Consider the following 20,008-nt stretch of genomic DNA (forward strand, 5'->3'; position numbering starts at 1 on the left):
GTTTTTGGCATATTGAATATGCCACGGGGAGCTTGCTAGGCTTTGCCGTGAAGGCAGGATACTCTCGGTAGCTTGCCAGGCTCTCCGAGAGGGGCAAAGGAAATGAACTAGGGTCGGCGGCATTCAAGGCAAATACCCTACCCACTGTGCTATTGCTCCAGTCAAATTATAAAGATCATCATCATCATAATCATCATCATCATCATCATCATTCTTCTGTTGATCATTGAATTTCTCGAGCGGTCTCAGTAACATCTCCATTCGTCCCAGCCCTGAGATTTTAGCAGCCTCTTTTTACTCGTCTTTCCCAACGATGCTGCATTGGAGGCTCTTTCCGGGTCAGGGGAATGAGACCCAGCTTGTTACTGGTTTTGGCAAATGAATACACCATGGGGACCTTGCCAGGCTCTCCCAGGTGGACAGGGAACTCCCGGTAGTTTGCCAGGTTCTCCCAGAGGAGAAGTAGACTATAAGATATTGTGCAGCCACTTTGCAGCCTCGCGCTTCCTGCAGCTTGTTGTTAAGTCTCTGGCTGTTGGCTGTTGTTGGGATTACATGGCGCTGGGGGCAGCCCCTGAGTGTGACCGCCTAGCTACTGGGAAATGGGGAATCTGGGCAGAGGAGGCCCAGTCCCGATCCGAGCAGGCTTGGACGTCTCAGCCCTGGGTCCCACACACCTGGGTTCCTCTGCCGGTTATTATAAATTATAATAAAAATATAATTATAAGGATAGAAAAAAAGCAGTTGAAAAATTCTTGCAGAAAAATCAGGAAAGAAAGATGGGGAGGTAGGTTTGGGTCCACATGTCAGTCCAAAGAGAGCTTACTCCTGGCTCAGTGCTCAGGGGTCACTCCTGGTAGAGGTCAGGTTGGCCATATGTGATGCCAGGGATTAAACTCAGGTCAGATCCTTGCAAGAAAAGTGCCTTCCTCTCTCTCTCACTCTCTGTCTCTCTCTCTGTCTCTCTGTCTCTGTCTCTGTCTCTCTCCCCCCCCCCCCCGCTTCCCCCCCCACAATTGAGTATTGAGCTAGTGAGGAAGTGAGTGAATCTTAACAAATACTAAGAATGTACTTAAAAATTTGATTCCAAATTTGGTCCCAAGTGAATAAGAACTGGGAGTATGGGTGTTTTTCTGGTGCCTGTTTTTTGAAATATGGAATAGTGTATAACATTAGAAGGAAAATATTCGGACTGGGAGAATCCTTGGATGAGTGTTGAGTTAGAAAAAGATATAGGACACTACCAGAGTATGTTAAGTAAGCATTTGTAAGAAATAAAGCTTCGAGAAGATAGTTCTGAATGAATTGTTTGGATATGAGAAGTAGAATCGCAGAGTGATAGGGGTTATAGATGTTGGGTATCTTGTGTGCTTAGAAAACAGCCATGACTAAGTGTATGGGCAGAGTAAAAGTAAACACCAGGATGAAAATTTCTTCCAGTCAATAAATATTACATGATTAAAGTGAAAGATAAATGTGGAATTTGGTTACAAATTTACAGTCATGCAAGGGAGAAAATGGTAGGTTACATTTTTCTTTTAGAGCATGATTTTATTCTGCTAATTATGCATGTTCTGGAGTGAAAAGAAGAATGTAAGACAATTCCCTGGTTTCTTAGACAACAAATGTGACATCCATTGGTGGAGATGAAGGACAGTAAAAAGTGTGTGTGTGTGTGTCTGTGTGTGCGTGTGTGCATGTGTTTGTGTGCATGTGTGCACATGTGTGTGCATGTGTGCACATGTGTGTGCGTGTGCGTGTCAGTGTGTGTACATATTTAACATAATAACCTCTTTGGAAGCATGAGCTTATTTATTCCATAGCTTAGAACAGAGGGAAAAATGTCTCACATTAGAGGAAAGTTCAGTTTTATTAGTCAGATGCAATTATCCCCACTGTGATGCCAACTTTCCTTATCCAGAGCGAAGTGCGGGAGCTAAGCCTGCTATGCCGTGTTCTTGATGTTTTTATAGGACATGATGAAAGATGAATGTTCCGTGCTGAAGCTGCAGCTGAAAGAGAGGGACGAGCTCATTTGCCAACTTCAGGAAGAGCTGGTGAGTGACAGCAACATTGGGCCGGCAAAAGTACTTTTATTGCATGGTTATTTGCTGAAAACCTTGAAGAACTTCTTAGCATTAATGTTCTTAACTATTCATACTTTAAAATAATTTAAAGTGATGAATGATCAGTTTTATAATTCTCTAGTAATAAAGCTCTTAAGAAAATTTTCAAATAGGAAAGAAACAAAGCCCTCCAGATCTTTGACCAGCTGAGGAATAGAACGTCTGAGGTTGTGTATGCGACTGTGTGTGCCGGCTCAGCAGGTCCCAAACCAGTTAGAGATTTGAGTTGCATTTATCACCAGTTAGATTAAGGGTCACATTTTCTTTTGTGGAGAACATGATTTAGCCCCACGCTATTCCGCTTTGAGATGTAATCTGAGGTCAAGAACAAAGACTTCTTCTTCTTATGGACAAAACAGATTTTCCTTTGATACAGCGAATTAGAGTAATTCAGTGCAATACCATAATGGACCCTTACAGAAGCCTTGCATGGAGGTGTTCGGGGCTAAAGCCAGACGCTCTGCCCCAGGGCGGCCCCTGCCCTGCTCCAGGGACCATCGGTGGTCCCGGGCTCAGACCAGGCTCATGGAAAGTGGCTCCGTGAGAGGAGAACTCCAGCCCCTGCCCCTTCTCGGTGACCTCAACAGCTGAGGCTGCTGCTGGTGCAGGCGTTACCCTAGAGTCCCCAGAGTGTAAAAATTATACAGAAATACAGAGCGAATGCCACATTCACTCTGTATTTTCCAATGTTCTGAATGTGACGTTGAAGGAAATCTAAATCAGATTTAGTAGGTAACATGAGCAGCAGGGAACATTATTTTTCTAAATAATTCATTTTCAACTCATGTAAGTATATATACAAATTGAATAAAACAGGTTTACACTAGCAAAATGATGATTCAGTAAGTAACACTGACTCATTATCAAGATATTCAGCATTTAAATAGGACTTTTAGCTCACAGTTCTTTTTTCTTAGTAGATGATATTCCGTATTATTTAAATTCTGAGCACAGAGGCAGGAATGCCCGAGAGTGTCACAGAGGCATTACCCCCAAAATGTAAAGTAAACTAAAATGGAAAAAAGATTCAGTTGCTGCACATAAATTTTTCTAATGACTTACCCAAGGGAGTGATTTTTCTTCCTCAATTCTAACAGGTACTTAGTAATAGTACTTAACCTATTCAAGTGTTCCTTCAAATTTTAGATTCTTTTCATTCTAAAACCCCTTTAATATTCTCATTTGATCTATAAGGCGGCCCCTTATATTTTTTGCTGGTGTTGTCTTTAGCGGAGAATTCTCCTGCTAACATTCTAAGCCATTGTGTGATTCTCCACTACATACTTTGACAGTCTAAACATTATTCAAATTCAGTTTGTTCTAGTCTAGCAAATATTGTCGCTGCATTGGCTCTGTGCTCTGACTGTCCCTGATAGGTCTCCTCCCCTGCCGCCTGTGTCCTGAGCGTTTCGCGGCACTTGGAGTGGCCTTTCGCGATGCCTGGCCTCCCTCCCTCCCTCCCTGGCGCTTACGTGGTCTTGAAACACGCTGTTGGGGCCTGAGGCTTAGCACAGTGTGGGAGGCACCTGCCCCGCACGAGGCGACCCCGAGTTCAGTCCCTGACGTCCCATGAGGTTCCCCGAGCCTGCCGCGAGAGCCCCAGAGTGCACAGCCAGCAGTAAGCCCCGACCGCCATTGTGTGTGACCCCACAACAGCAACAACAAGATCTATGTCTATGTTATTGCTTCCTTTTGTTTGTGCGTCTCTGTATTCGTGCTCAGTACTTGGGTATAAGATTTGGGCAGTTTAACTGGCAGATGGCCACAACTCCAGTGGATCTTTCCTTGGCTGGTTAAGGACAAACTTGATGGATACTAGGGACTTGTGAACTGCCCCCCCCCCGCCACACACACACACACACACACTCACACATAGTCATACACACATACACACACTCACACACACACATAGTCATACACACACATGCTCACACACACTCATACACACACTTACACACAGTCACTCACACACACTGACACACATACTCACACACACTCATACACACAGTCACACACACTCATTCACAGACACACATAGTCATACACACATACACACACTCATACACACACACTTACACACAGTCACTCACACACACACTGACACACATACTCACATACATAGTCATACACACATACTCACACACAGTCACACACACTCATTCACAGACACACACACATAGTCATACACACACATACTCACACACTTATACATACACACTTACACACAGTCACACACACTCATTCACAGACACACTGACACACATACACATACACACACTCATACACACACACTTACACACAGTCACTCACACATATTCATTCACAGACACACTGACATACATACTCTCTCACACACACACTCACTCACTCTTTGGCCTAAATGTCTTGAGTCGCAGGTGTTAGAACATAGGCCAGGCTGGGTGCCCCCACTGTAGTTTTCCCGGCCGGAACTGGAGAGGGTCTCCCCAGGATAAAGCATGCAGCAGAATAGCCCCTTCCTGCAAGGGCTGACGCTGGCCCTGAGCACTGCTCTGGCGAGAACCGCCCACTCCCAGGGTTACCCTCGCCCTGTGGGCTAGCCAGTGGCTGCAGAGAGGCCCGAGCACACCGGCTTCCTTCTCTCCGAGTCCATCAGGGCCCCCGCCTTCCCATGCTTGCCCCCGGCCTCTTGACCCAGCTCTGCGTTTAAGTGTCCCCTGTGCCCTCTGACGAGCAAACTCTAAGTGGACATCGTGGCCACACCTCCCCCTCCACATTCCACCATTCGCGAGGAATCAAACGCAAAGCACAGGTTTGATCAACACCAGGGTCAAAAAGAGGCTGTTCATACATCGCAAGGCATTGCAGAGTCACCTTACAGAACTAGGAACTCTAGGATAATTTTTGATCAATAATATTGGGTCATCGCTTTTTAAAACATTTTTGCATTTACTTTGTAGAATGAATTAATCTCTTTTGAATATTGGTCAGCCCTACCATCAGGATCAAATTTGGAGGTTTATTTAGTTTCTAGAACATAAATGGAAATTTAGACCAAATGTCTAAACACAGTGGCTAAAATGAAGTGTATTTAATCAAGAGAAATTATAATAAAAATTAAAAGGCACTGAAAAACCTTAACCATAGGTTTGACTTTATTCAATGTAATGTTATAAAATAAAGAACTACTTTTCCACTTATGAGAAAATTTTGTACCATTTCTTGATATTTAGTGAAGGTCACATAGAAGAATATAGCACTTTTATTGCTTGTGTGAAACTGAGGGACATTGTAAATATTAACCTTCTTATGTCTGATATAAATCCCAGAGGTTTGTCATTGGTGGTGAAGGGATAGCCTTGTGTTTGGGGCAGGCAGATATTTCCTTGTAATGATTATTAATCTTATCCATGGTTTCAGAAACCCTTAAAGTTGTTCTACACCACAAGTACAAAAAATGAATGCCCAATTTGATACCAGAAATTGAAAAATAATATTTGAAATATGTTAATGGATTGATTCAAAGCATTTTTATTAAGCAAAGCTAACTTATAAGTGAAAAATATAATGATTTTAATTAGTCGTGTGACAACAAAAGTTAAATTTAATTGCCCTAATTAGAATCGGTACATGGTATGAATATAAATTTTTATCAGTGACTCTAACATCTATTAATTATACTATGAAGAAACTATATAATTTCATATGGATAGTTACATTAGGAAAATGTATTGCCAATAATTTATGAATCAATACTTTTTTTTTATTTTTACCATAGCAAACTATTCACCTTGAATACTTTTGTGCATTTTATAGCTGATTTGAGTTAGAAGCAACAGATACATTTTGATAGTATTATATATTACAGTGTGTTTTCATAGAAATACAGTTTAGTAAATAAATAACAATAAATATGATAAATTATTATAAATAAATGTACTTAAATAAATATAGCATACTGTGCACTATAGCATTGTTGTCCCATTGTTCATCGATTTGCTCGAGTGGGCACCAGTAACGTCTCCACTGTGAGACTTGTTGCTACTGATTTTGGCATATCGAATACACCACAGGGAGCTTGCCAGGCTCTGCCATGCAGGCGGGATACTCTCGGTAGCTTGCTAGGCTTTCCGAGAGGGACAGAGGAATTGAACCCAGGTCGACCGTGTGCAAGGCAAAGCCCTACTCTCGCTGTGCTATCGCTCCAGTCCTAGCATACTATATATAAATAAAATATGTTTTGATACTGTATTTGCATAGCATATATTTTATACACAAACACACACATACACATATCTCTTTAAAAGAGCTTTCAAGCTTGGCCACTCAAAAACAGGTATTTTGGGTAGGAAAGTTCACTAGCTCTAAGAGTAAACAGTGCAGTAATATAATTAACGTTTAAAAAATTACTTTTCCTATTTCCTTTGATAAGCTTGAATATCCAGCTAGACATTCATATTTGCTAGAGGGCAGTGGACACTCTCACTTGACCACCACCAGAAAGCTGACGCTTTCATGAACTATGAAACATGTAGAGCATGACACCTCCCAGCCTCATCTATCTATCGTTACCAAAGGTCAATAATTGTAAAAATATCAGTGCTAGTTCCTCCCGGGGGGGCAGGGGGCTGGGGAGAATGGGATTTGGGGAATATTGTCTGCCATGGAGGCAGGGGGAGGGTGGGAAAGGGGGGTATACCCAGGATATTGGTGGTGGGGAATGTGCACGGGTGGAGGGATGGTGTTTGATCATTGTGAGATTGTAACCCAAACATGAAAGCTTGTAACTATCTCACGGTGATTCAATAAAATTTAAAAAAAAAATTTAAAAATAGAAAAAAATAAAAGAGAGTGGGATTTGGGTGCCAGAGCAGTAGAATAGTGAGCAGGCACTTGCCGTGCATGTGGGCGACCCGGGTTCGATCCCTATACCCCGGAGACTCCCTGAGGCCCTCCGGGAGTGATCCAGAGTGCAGAGCCAGGAGTAAGCCCAGCATGGCTGGGTATGGCCAAGAAACAAGAAAAACAAAAGCCAGAATCTGAACCCTAACCTAATCACTCCAGGTTCTGGTGGAATTATAAACTCGCACTCTCACTTTGGAAAGCTTCAGATACCACTTTCACTACACGTCTCCTAGTAGGCGTTGCTGTGGAAATGAACGTGCATTAGAATTCCCAGTCAGAAAGTTGGCGTATACACACACCGAAGCAGTACGTGTGCTTAGGTTGTGTCTTCGACGAATGCGATACTCTATATTAATGCGTCCAACAATAAACTTGACGTGAGTGAGAATTCAGTTCCTGCCAGATGAAAGAACAGAACTTGTTTTCACTCCTGCCGTTTTCCGTAACCCCGAGCAGGGTCTGTCATAGCGGGCACATGGGCTCTGGCCTGGCCCAGCGGGCAGCGAGCCGTGGAGATCTAATGGCAGAATGCAGCGAAGGTTCCGTCCCAGAGAGAGGAGAGGAAGGGAGGAGGAGGAAGGGAAACTCCCAGAGGATGGGAGGGTCTTCTGAAGAATCCCAGGGAGAAGCAACCATCCCCTTTCCATCTCTAACAAAGGCGCGAGGAAAGGGCCTCACCGCTCCTTGAGTTTGAGGCAGGAGGGGCCGGTTAAACTGGGCAGGTGCTGGGATGACCTGGGTCATGATTTGGTCATGAGGTGACCAGCAGATCCCGGCACCCCTGGGCTCACTCTTGTTTCATTCCAGACCGAGGATTCCTCTCCTTGGGGCCACCTTCCTGAGCCCGCCCTTCTTCCCCTCCTGGCCCCGTTATTTGTTATTTGTACTTAGATCTGATAGAGACCAACACCCTTTAGCAGGGGCGGGAGGGAGGGGGAGGGGAAACGGGATAAATAGGGTCCATGGTAAAGTGAATGTATCTTGAATCTTTAGTGGGGAATTTAAAATGGCCCACTAGACTGATTTTGAATGAAGCACACCTGAAACATGTTTCTAGAAAGTTCCGCTGCTTCCATACCAAAGTAAATTTAGAAATATGTGAGCAGATAACAGCAAGGAACCTGTTGGTGAACAAACTGCATTCAAAATTGAGTGTGAGCTGATATTCATGGCTTTGAAAGGATACTTGTGAATTTTAGTTGCTATCCTGAATATTTTGGTAAATTATGATAGCTTCAGTGTTGAACATTTGAATTTAAATTTTTGTGCTTTTAATGAGGGCACTAAGAAAAGTTTTGATTGCTGTTATTTAGAAGTTCCCAAAATCATATTTTTAAAAATCACTTACCAATTATTATCTTTGTTAAAATATGCTACATTTTGACATGTTTAAAAACAATATAAAAAAGTTTTAGTAGCTGAATTTATTCTGAATAGTAATATTAATTTTTGATATGATTATTATTAACATTTTTTTTTGCTTTTTTGGGTCACACCTGGCAATGCTCAGGGTCACTCCTGGCTCTGCATCTCAGGAATTACTCCTGGCAGTGCTCAGGGGACCATATGGGATGCTGGGAATCGAATCCGGGTCGGCCACGTGCAAGGCAAATACCCTACCCACTGTGCTATTGCTCCAGCTCCCTAACATATGTTTTCTTACAAATTTGAAAGTATTTTTAAATGATTTGTTCTGGACATTTTATATGGCATGTGTATTACTGAATTGAACACTCTTTCCTCCTGCAATGTAAAAATTAGCTTGAAAAAGCTAAATCATATAAGAGAACATATATATCTATATGTGTATATGTATATGTGTATATGTACATGTACATACATGTCGTTTTTGTGGATTTTTTTCCCCTTTTTGTGGGTTTTTTTCCCCCTTTTTTGTTCCCATCCAGAGGGAATATTGAAATTTGTTCTTTGAGTAAAAGTAAACATAAACAGTCATTTTCCCCTGTCCTTTTAAAGTGCCATTTGCTTTAGTTAAGTGAAAGCTAGGCTCTCTGCTCCTCGTTAACATTTGAATAGGAAAGCATGGGGTTGTATAAAAGCACTTGTAGCACTGGAGAATTTTGAAAAACTAAAAGCAATTGAAGAACCAAAAGTGTAGCATTATATGTAATCAGGTTACTATGCATAATGAAAAAGAAACAAAGAATAAAGAAGTCTGACTAAGAAATATATATGGGCAAAGAACACTTTATCAGGATTCTGGGGAGAAGAGTATTTTGACGCTGTTTTAAAATATATTCGTTATTCAAACGAAATAAAACGCTACACCCTTGAAGCCTTAATAACAGAATAATTTCTACTTGATAAGAGAAACATTCTTTTTGTGTGAAATTCGTATCTTGAATTCATCGTAAAAGCAATTCCCTGCTTGCTCCACATCCTATTACAATTTCTGATATTATTTCATGCCAGCCATTTTAAGATAGAATATTACAGGCCCATGGGTGATTTACATAAGAACAGACAGCTATAAGTACTTTCAAATCCTCTTTCTTTCTCAGATTTAGGGAATATTAGAAGCAGAAAAGAAATAGATTAGGTATACTTAAACATTATTAAAGTGTCAGTTTGCTTCCTCCCTCCTTTTTTTAAGGAGAATTAATTGCATAGATTCCAGAAAAGGCTTATCTCAGCAGCCATTACTCTCCATCTCATCGTGAGACAGATGGAGAGTGTGAACGTGACAGTGTCCTATGATCCGTAGTGGGGATTAGACCCCAGTTTCTTCCACGCTCCCGTGCCCTGATCAAAATCTGCCAGAAAGATGCAGTCTTTAATATTCTTCAGCATTGGCCTTGGCAGTCCTACACATTTAGGTCTTTATCGAGAGGTGCTGGCCTATTTCACGATGGCAGAGATATATAAAAAAGAAGTGTAGTTTGAGTTAAATGCCAGTATGAGGTATTTTATCTTTAAGTTCTAGGTTGTAAAGGGAGTGTGTGCAGTCATATTATCACCAATTCTGCATGTAGCCGAAATTCATTTGTGCATAAAGTTGGACATTTTGATATGTCTCACATATTCTGTACAGTATGCCATATAACTTAGTAGTTTGGCCTTCAACCTTTTATAGCTTTATTATTCCAATCAAGATTCCACTGCTAAGAAGAATTTACCAAATAAAAATATTTAACTAGTCAATGGAACATAATAATAGCTAAAGATTTAGCATTAAATGGAAATAAAACATGTTCCTGAATTCTTAGCATTGTAAAAGGAGAATTTACAGTCATAGGGAAATCAGTGCCCAAAAATGAAGATCTGAATCCAGGATGAGAAGCCAGAAAGCTTGTCTGAGCCGGAATGGTAGGAGGTATTGAGAACGTCCCCTTGACCTTGCCCTAATGTCCTGAAGTCTAAGTGGGCAGAAGTTTTTATCAGAAATATGTTGTTCCCAAGTGCCCGAGAACAGATGACTGGTTAAAGAAACTTTGGTACATCTACACAATGGAATACTATGCAGCTGTTGAGAAAAATGAAGTCATGAAATTTGCTTAAAAGTGGATAGACATGGAGAGTGTCATGCTAAGTGAAATGAGTCAGAAAGAGAGGGATAGACATAGAATGACTACACTCATTTGTGGAATATAAAACAACATAATATGAGACTGACACCCAAGGACACTAAAAACAAAGGCCAGGAATATTGCCCCATAGTTGGCAGCCTGCCTCATGAGCTGGGGGAGAAGGCAGCTGGGATGAAGAAAGGATCACTAAGTCAGTGATGGTTGGAGGGAGCAGTCGGGATGGGAGATGTGTGCTGAAAGTAGAAAAAGGACCAAACATGATGGCCTCTCAGTATCTGTATTGAAAACCATATGTTGCCAAAGTAGACAGAGAATGTGTGGGAAATTGTCTGCTAGTGGAGCAGGGGGAGGGTGGGAATGGGGGGGTATACCGGGATATTGGTGGTGGAGAATGTGCACTGGTGGAGGGATGGATGTTTGATCATTGTATGATTGAAACTCAAACATGAAAGCTTGTAACTGCATCTCATGGTGATTCAAATATATATATATATAGTGATTCAACTTTATATACATATAAAGTTGAATATATATATATATATATATATAAAGGAAATCGGTTTTTGCAGGTCTGCCCTAAGTCTGTCAAAGCAGGAGCCTGAGCTGAACTGTTCAGTCCGGCTGAGCCCCTGGGTCTGGAACTTTCTCGTTGCCAAAGGCTCTGAGTCCTCTCTCTCTTTCTCGTTGCCTAAGGCTCTGAGTCCTCTCTCTCTTTCTCATTGCCTAAGGCTCTGAGTCCTCTCTATCTTCCCCTGCAAATGCCTCAGTGCTGAGGAGAGGCACAGGACGGTAGCATCACCTTCCACAAGCAGGAGGCCCAGTTCCATCCCCTGGTCCCCAGATCAGCTCAACAGCAGTCCCTGAGCCGGGAGTGGGCCCTGAAATTTTGGGGGTTGCCCCCAGAACAAAAATTAGTAAATGCACATGAAGTAAGTCATTAAAACGCTAATGACTGACTTGCAATAGAGTTGCTTTGGGTCTTGCAAGGCTGGTGGTTTGTGGCCACTGAAACTTGACCCTGTGTCCTCACTGTGTCTCTGGATTGAGTGACCCACTCCCCACCCCCGCCAAACTGTGGTCTAACCAACACTGGCAGTTACTACACATGCATTTCAGCATGTGTATAGAAAATATTAAACAGACAATATGTAGACGCAGTAGACACCAAGTGTGCATCATGCGCACACACAAACACACACACACATTACTTATCTGTGACAATTAACTAGCACTGTAGCACTGTCATTCCATTGTTCATCAATTTGCTTGAGTGGGCACCTGTAATGTCTCCATTGTGAGACTTGTTGTTACTGTTTTTAGCATATCGAATACGCCACAGGGAGCTTGCCAGGCTCTGCCATGTGGGCGGGATACTCTCGGTATCCCGGTAGCTTGCTGGGCTCTCCAAGAGGGAAGGAAAAATCGAACCCGGGTCGGCTGCATGCAAGGCAAACGCCCTATCCACTGTGCTATCACTACTGGATAGCTACTGGGTACTTCTGGGGCAATAGTACAGTGGGTAGGATAATTAACTATATTGATATATAAAATAGATGTGCATAGGTATGCAATCTGTTCTATATATCTATATATAGGACAGATGTCTATGATCATCTATTCTATATATCTATGATCTAAATTATATCTAATAAATATCTAATAAATATTTGTATATACATATCTAGAGTGCATGTATATCTATGTTTATATTCTATATATGTATATGGTATATATAGGATAAATGCATCTGTAGATCAGATCCATGGGATTATGAATGCAGACGTATCATATATAACAGCATGTCTCCGCCGGGGGCCATATGAGGCCCCCTGTTGATATCCCAAGGGAGTCTCAGGTGAAATGGGGGCAAGGGGAGGTTCAGGGGCTGGGGGCGCGACCCAGACAGTGGACCAGGAGGAGCCACAAGCAGGAAACAGCCTGGCAAGGAAGGCCGGGTGGAGCAGGAGGGAAAGCTCTGCTCATGGGACACTTGGGTGGCCTTTCATGTTTGCAGCTGGTGGGAGGAGGGGAGTGTGAGGAAGGGGCTGTCCTCCTGCCCACCTGCTCCGCCCTCAGGGCAGCCGGCGCCCACCTGCTGGGGCTTGATGCCCACACACCCGGGTCTGGAAGAGCACTGAGCTCGGGCTGGGCACGGATTGCTCTTGGCAGGACAAAGAAAGCCAGATCTGACGTCTGCCCGCTGCCCTGCATCCAAGGGCTTCCCTCGGGGAGAGAGGTTGTGAAGTCAAGTCTTTGACTTTGGGATGCTGAGGGGCCGGAGTCAGAGAGGATTGTGCTTAGGTGATAGTCAAGGCTGCTAGGTGGAGAGGCCGGTGGTCCCGAGAGGGTGCGTGCCATTTGCCCTCACGAAGTTGTCTTTATTGGGCTTCCCCAAAGTTCTTCCTCACAACCCTCCTCCCCCATCCTGGGGCTCTCTGTGAGTCTGTTGCTAGGGTGCTCTCAGTGGGGAAGCCGTGAACTTTTTGGTCTTTCAAATACTTTCACAACTGTTTGTTCTCCAGGCAGCGCTGGCACTGGGTAAGAAACCGGCCCCATCTCCCATCCCGAACGGGCTGAACGTAGACTCTAGACCGAACATGAGGGCCACTCCATACCTCTACTGCAAACCACAACACCCAAAAGGAGAGAGACAGTGAAAACTTAATTTAAAAAGACGGCCATGTAAAACAGCTACAGTAAAATGGCAGAGGGAAATACAAGTGTGAATTAGTCATCTAAGGATTAGAAATCAGAAGAATTATAGGAACAGAAAAGTAAAGGGCAAAGTTAAAATTTGATTCACCCTCAAATTACTAGGAATAAAAGGAAAGACTGTGGAAATTTACAATAAAGCAGTATATTAAAATCTGCCGTGCTCGTAGAGTCTGCTCAGGAAAATAACATTTGGTAAAATAACAAGTCGATGGTTCTCCTTAGCCAGTTTCTTAGAAGAAATGCTCTGCAATATGAACAGCTAGCAGTACAAAGGAACGTAGGCAGGAAGCCCATCAGAACCTTCTAGAAAAGGAGGAGGGAGGCAGAGTGGTATGGGGTCAGCAGGGGGGCTTGCCTTGCTCGTGGCCAGCCAGGGTGCGACCATGATCAGCTGAATTCTTCCAGGAGTGAGTGCAGGGCAGGACGAAGCCCTACATTCCACGAGTGTGGACCCCGTCCCCACAACAAGGAAGAAAGGGCTGGAGAGCACAGCGCGCAGGGGTGGGGGGCATTTACCTGCCATGCAGCTGGCACAGATCCCGTCCCTGGCACCCCTCGTGATGCCATGAGCCTTGGCAGGAGTGATCCCTGAGCACGGAGCCGGGAGCCAAGGCTGCGTACCACCAGGAGTGGCCCCCAACTCATAAAAGAAGAAAACCTGTGATTACACATAAGTCTAAAGGGAAGAGCAGAATTGAATTAAAAATAACAAACTTGTATGACCCACGATGCTGGCTACTGGGGAGACTGAGAAGCACGGGAGGCGAGCAGGTGCCCAGTGTGCCCGCGTCCCGGGAAGCCGTCCACGCTTTCCCACGTCAAACCATGTTTGCTTTTGCACCCCCGGCAGCTCAGGCCCAGAGTGAGACAATGTGTTTCACATTGTAAACTATCCTGAGAAGAGTCTTTACTTAGATACTTCAGATTTATATTTAGGAGAAATTGAACACAGGGATACAGTTGCTTTCACTGTAGCTCACAGAGCCTGCTGGAGTACTGGGCTGCAAGGAAAAAGGAAATCAGAAGCATTACTGAGTCAGTGGTTAAACTAGTATAGAACTTTTGAAGTTCACGGTATTTGAGTGAGTTGGAATGAAAGATCCATAATGTCTTAGTATAGCCCGACACAAGTTCCAATTTTTCTCTTACAAGATTCTCACTTTTTATTATAGTCTGTGGCTCTTGGTGTATTCCATAGCCCGCCAAGACTAACTGAATGGCCCCTACATTGAAGGATGCAGTACCCATCGTTCTTTCAGCTGTGTGACTTTGGTGAACTGTTCTTGTATGCAAACTCCTTTGATAGTATCACTAAGCAAACTCCTAGGGATGGTGGCATGAGGCCAGTGTTTGCACGACCCTGATCCAGGCTCAATCCCTGGCACTACTTCTGGTCCCGAGAATTTGGGATTAATTGAAAACATTATTGCTTATCTATTTTCACATTTTAGTATATCAGACTTTTAAAATTAAAACATTTTGTACACTGTATTCAGATTTCTCTGCTGTTTTGCATGCTAGATCTTGGACCATGGCCTGTCCTTTAAGGAGACAACCAGGGTTTAACTTCCCAGGGATTAGAATTCCCTTGTGTTTTCTCCCCTGAACAAATGTACCATTGCCACAATGGGTACATTTGTTTCAGTGAAAACTGTCAAGCTACAAAGAAGATGGTACTGTGTGTGTTACAGACCAGAGAATGGCTGTATACTTTGTCCCAGTTATCTGCAGTTTATTGCAAAAGGCAGACAGTTGACAAGTTTAATGTTATCCATTTGAGGTGACTGAATTTAAGGTTGGAGAAATAACACTTTGCTTCATCCTTGAAACTTTGTAAATAAACTGTTACTTTATCAGCAAATGTAGCTTCTTAAAGAAGCCTCAGTGCCTGTTGTAACAGAAGGGCTTTTGTTTTTCTGATATAATAGTGATCTTCACTATATATACGTATATACATACATATATATGTAATATGTATCTGTAGAGTAAAATTCATTTTAAACTTTATTTTTAATCAATCTTTCTTTCAATGGAAGATTTCAGTGACAGAAGAGAATAAATCTGTTACCAGTTTTAAATCACCTCAGGATAACTCTTGTATTCATATTTCCTTCTTTGAACTGTTCAAATGATTTTAAATTTCTTACTTATTTTTCTTAATCATATATCAAAATGCATTTATGTATAAGATTTCTGTCTTAAAATAGCTTCTTTAAACTGTCACTGTCATCCCTTTGCTCACCGATGTGTTCGAGTGGGCACCAGTAATGTCTCTTATTGTGAGACTTATTGTTACTCTTTTTGGCATATCCAATATGCCACAAGTAGCTTGCCAGGCTCTGCCATGCGGGCGGGATACTCTTGGTAGCTTGCCGGGCTCTCCGAGAGGAGCGGAGGAATTGAACACGGGTAGATCGCATGAAAGGCGAATGCCCGACCGCTGTGCTATCGCAAACAAAGTATTAATAGGTCAGATCTTTCTTTCCACAAGTATTAGACTATATGTGTCTGTTTCCACAGGTATGTCTGATAGAACATATATTCACTAGCAATCATTTTTCCAGTTACATGTTAAAATGATTCCTTATCAGATGGATCATTTTCTTTAAACAAAATCTCATTTGACTGGCTTTTAAACTTTGCCGGCAGGATCTCTGTATAAATAGAAAATTCCTGTTTTAATTTGCTCAGAGTCAGGGAGAGGTATAGATACAAAGCAAACATTTGGTAGTATAACCCACATCTTTTCTGAACCACAGGAAGTGAGCAGGCTACATGAAAATGGAAGCTTTCTTATTTCGTAATGTGTAAAAAGAAATGTTCTGGTTCTTAGAAAATCCTAGAACTTAAGCATGTGATTGCCCTTGGAAGAGCTGTGCTAACCTTTCTGTTTGGGGGGCAGTGAAGGACAGGGCGGTCCTGGAGGACAGGACCAGGGGCACCGCATACAGAACATGCACTCCAGCCCTGCTCTCGCTCCATTCGGATTCTTATTCTCTTAAATATCAGTCACAGTCACTGTCATCCCATTGTTCATCGATTTGCTCGAGCGGGCACTAGTAACATCCCCATTATGAGACTTGTTGTTACTGTTTTTGGCATATTGAAGACACCACGGGTAGTTTGCCAGGCTCTGCCATGTGGGCGAGATAATCTTAGGAGCTTGCTGGGCTCTCCAAGAGGGCCAGAGAAATTGAACACGGGTTGGCTGCGTGCAAGGCGGACACCCTACTGCTGTGCTATCACTCCAGCCCTCTCTTAAACATCACGATGTACTATTAGCACATGCCATACCTTTGAGATCTATTAAAGAATATTACTGTCTGGAAACACACCGTATGCATCATTAAGAAAAGAGTTGTATTCCTCCAACTCAGTTCTAAAAATCTATAAAAATCGTGTGTATTATCATTTTACTCAGAAACATTGAACTCTCACTGAAGGATCATGGGTGAAGCCAGCAGTGAAGGCACACACGACCACTGGCTACACTAGTTTTTCCCCAAACTACACATTTCTCCCATGAGAATGAAATGATATAGACTCCTTGAACAAAATATTATGGAATAATTAAATTATACATCACAGTATAACTTCTGTAGACAAAATATTTAAATTTTTGTGAATAGTATTTCCCTATGTATCATGATAGATGGTGATTTTCAACTGATTCTGATATTTAGTTCTTTTTAAAGCACCTTTAAACTTGCATTCACAAGCATTCTGGGGATTCTAACTCTGCCTTTTTCCAGACCAGTGCAGCTGATTGGATTGTCGCTCTTTATATTGGAATTTCTAAATCAAATGGTGTTTAACACATTTGCCCCTTCATGTTAAGGCTCTTTTATGGTGAGGAGTATTTGTTGCCTTGGAGCATAAAAAAGCATCTGCAAAACTGTAATCCCACATCAGTGATGCATGAGAATGATGGCGTTGTTACTGGGTATTTGCCCTGGAGTATATTTTATTGAAACCCGGTTACAAGACATTTTCTCTTCTTTCTCCATACATCATTGATAACATCTAACGCTCTGCCAGTGGTGCCTGGAATTCTCATCAAAGATGACAGTTTAGGAATACCAGCTTTTCCCAAAGAGTCATCTCCAGCAAGCGCCCAGCTTAATTTTTTCAAGTTTAATAGATCATACCAGATTGGTTTAATTGCATGCCAGGCACCTGGGACAGTTCTGCCGCAGCCTGGAGAATCATATGCCACTGTGAAACGTTTGCCTTCTTACAGCGACATGAGGTCTGGGACATAATGGCACATATTTTCTCATTTCCAAGTGACTCCGCTTTACTAAATGAAGCTTAGACTCCGGTAATACAAACTGGTTTACGAGTGTTCTTGTGGCCAACTTCAGCGTGTGTGGGGGCTTTGGAAACCTTCCTGCCCGCTCACCTTCTCCTCGTTCTGAGTTAGATCTCTTTTGCAATGAGGCATGATGTTTCTCATCTTCTCTGTGCAAATGGAATGGCCGGAGCTGGTGGAAGGATGTTTAGGTTAATGCAAAGCTGACAGGTAGAATTGTATAACCCTCCGCCAGCCCCTGCCTGCCTCTTATCTTCTTAGTATTAATGCCCAGAGATATGATCAGCGAGGAGGAGAGTAGAAATTTAGCGGAGGCTAATCTCTGGTCCTCTTTCCCTGGTGAGGGATTGTTGTCCGGGGGTCAGACACTGCTTTGAGATGGGCAAGCCCCCACCTGTTCTGCTGAGCCTAGAATAACTCCGTGCGCCCTCTTTCTTACGGGGCACATTTCTAGAGTCCCTGCTGGGAAGGGGGAAGGGGGAGAGAAGCCTAGTTTTGCAAGTCCGTCAAAATTTAACTCAAGCTTTTCAGTCTTTCAGCATACTAATATTCTATCAGGTCTGCAAGTCTCAAGAAGAAAAAGATCATTGCCGCTAAAATATGTCTATTTTGCCCGTCGGCCTCTCCTGCAGATTCTTCACCGTCTGGGCCAGTGGGTCGGTGCGCGGGCCGAGCAGGTGCTGCCTCTCCAGCCCTGAGTGCGGGCACCCTCCCCTGCGGCTCACATTAAGGGACACCCAGGCCGCTCTCAACGGTGCCCAGGAAGCTCTGGCTTCGTGCTGTGGTGCTCCTGAGCATGGAGGAGCCAGGAGTGGGCCCGGGATCAGGGGCTTGGGCTTCAGTCATATAATGTTCCAACCCCCATCCCTCCATCAGCGGGCGTTCCCCGGCACCAAGGTGCCCAGCCCCCGCCTGCCACCTGCCCCAGCCTCGCTCTAGGGTGTTTTGCCTCTCTCTCTCTCTCTCTCTCTCTCCCTCTCCTTCTCTCTTTCCCTCCCTCTCTCTCTTTCTCCTCTCTCTCCCTCCCTCTCTCTCCCTCTCTTTCCCTCTCTCTCTCCCTCTCTCTCTTTCCTTCTCTCTTTCCCTCCCTCTCTCTTTCTCCTCTCTCTCCCTCCCTCTCTTTCCCTCTCTCTCTCCCTCTCTCCCTTTCTCTCCCCCTCTCTCTCTCCCTCTCTCTCTTTCTCCCCCTCTGTCTCTCTCTCTCTCTGCTGTCTGTCTCTTTGTCTTTCTCTTTCTCTGTCTTGCTCTCCATCTCTCTATCTCTCTGTGTGTCTGTCTGTCTGTCTGTCTCTCTCTCTCTCTTGCTCGTTCTCTCCTCTTTCGGGCATTATGGTTTGCAGTATTGATACTGAAAGGTTGTCAAGAATATCCCTTTACATACTTTTAACCCTCAGACCTTGTCCAGCGCGATCACTCCCAGCTATGCTTGTCATACTGGTCTCGTCTCTATCTTAACTACCTCAGGCCCCACACACTTGTGGTTAGTTCTGACCATTGGTGAGTCCTCCTAACCCCTAATTCCCTGGCCATGGATATTAGTCCCTGCTATATGTATGTTCTTTTATACATACCTGCTATATGTATGTTCTTTTATAGACCACAAATGGATGCAGTCATTCTGTATCTGTCCCTCTCTTGCTGACTCATTTCACTCAGCAGGATATTCTCCATGTTAAAAGGAAGAATTTTCATCATCCTCTTTATAATTTTAAAAAATTTGCAAGCAGTAGTAAATGTATGCTTCTGTGTAGTCATTATATCGGTTAGGCAAATTATCTGATTCCCTCTGGCTCCAAATTCCTGACTCTGATGAGTCCCTGTTGAGAATTATTACCTGTGTCATAGAGATATGAGACAATTGTAAATAAATAGTTTCCCTCCTCTTCAAAAAATGAGATCAGTGTCCCAAAACACCTCCGGCTAATGTAGGAATAAGAACTGCATATGTCATCTGAAAAACAACCTTTATCAAATTGTAGTTTGTAAATTAGATAACTCATTTCTAAGATGAAAAATCAAGAATATATTTGGAGATCAGGGTGTGAATAAACATTAAAGTCAGTGTTTAATGATGAAGAAAATGATTCTGCATTAAATTTTTTTCTGGGATAAGGTGAATTTTGTATTAGAGTTAATCTCTCAAATTTGTCCCCTGACCATATTTCTCTTTGTAGACTTTTGGGATCTAGATTAAATTTTATTGCCCCATTAATCCAATGAAAACTATATTCTCCTTAGTGTAAGGTTTGTGGTGGTCCTCTGTCTGACTCTCACTAGCCTTCACAGTAACCCAGATTTGGAGTTTCCCCCTATACTTGGCTCTTGAATAGAATTCGGGCAAGAGTCACATATAGAAGCTTCTCATATTTCATCTACCTGACTGTTGTTCGTTTTGCATTTCCTTCTTCCTGTAAAGTAGTCTA

The 20,008-nt window shown here is 43.0% G+C and overlaps 1 protein-coding gene across 2 annotated transcripts in view; it reads left to right on the forward strand.

Moving 5' to 3' along the window:
- Positions 1 to 20,008, forward strand: part of CCSER1 (coiled-coil serine rich protein 1) — a 912,102-nt gene that overhangs the window by 419,539 nt on the left and 472,555 nt on the right. For both annotated transcript variants that reach the window (XM_055140485.1, XM_055140484.1), the window contains exon 9: positions 1,974 to 2,057. In XM_055140485.1, the coding sequence (XP_054996460.1) occupies positions 1,974 to 2,057 (84 nt within the window). The remainder of the gene's footprint in view (positions 1 to 1,973; positions 2,058 to 20,008) is intronic.

The sequence above is a fragment of the Sorex araneus genome, chromosome 5 (assembly GCF_027595985.1).
Source record: "Sorex araneus isolate mSorAra2 chromosome 5, mSorAra2.pri, whole genome shotgun sequence".
NCBI classification, from domain to species: domain Eukaryota; kingdom Metazoa; phylum Chordata; class Mammalia; order Eulipotyphla; family Soricidae; genus Sorex; species Sorex araneus.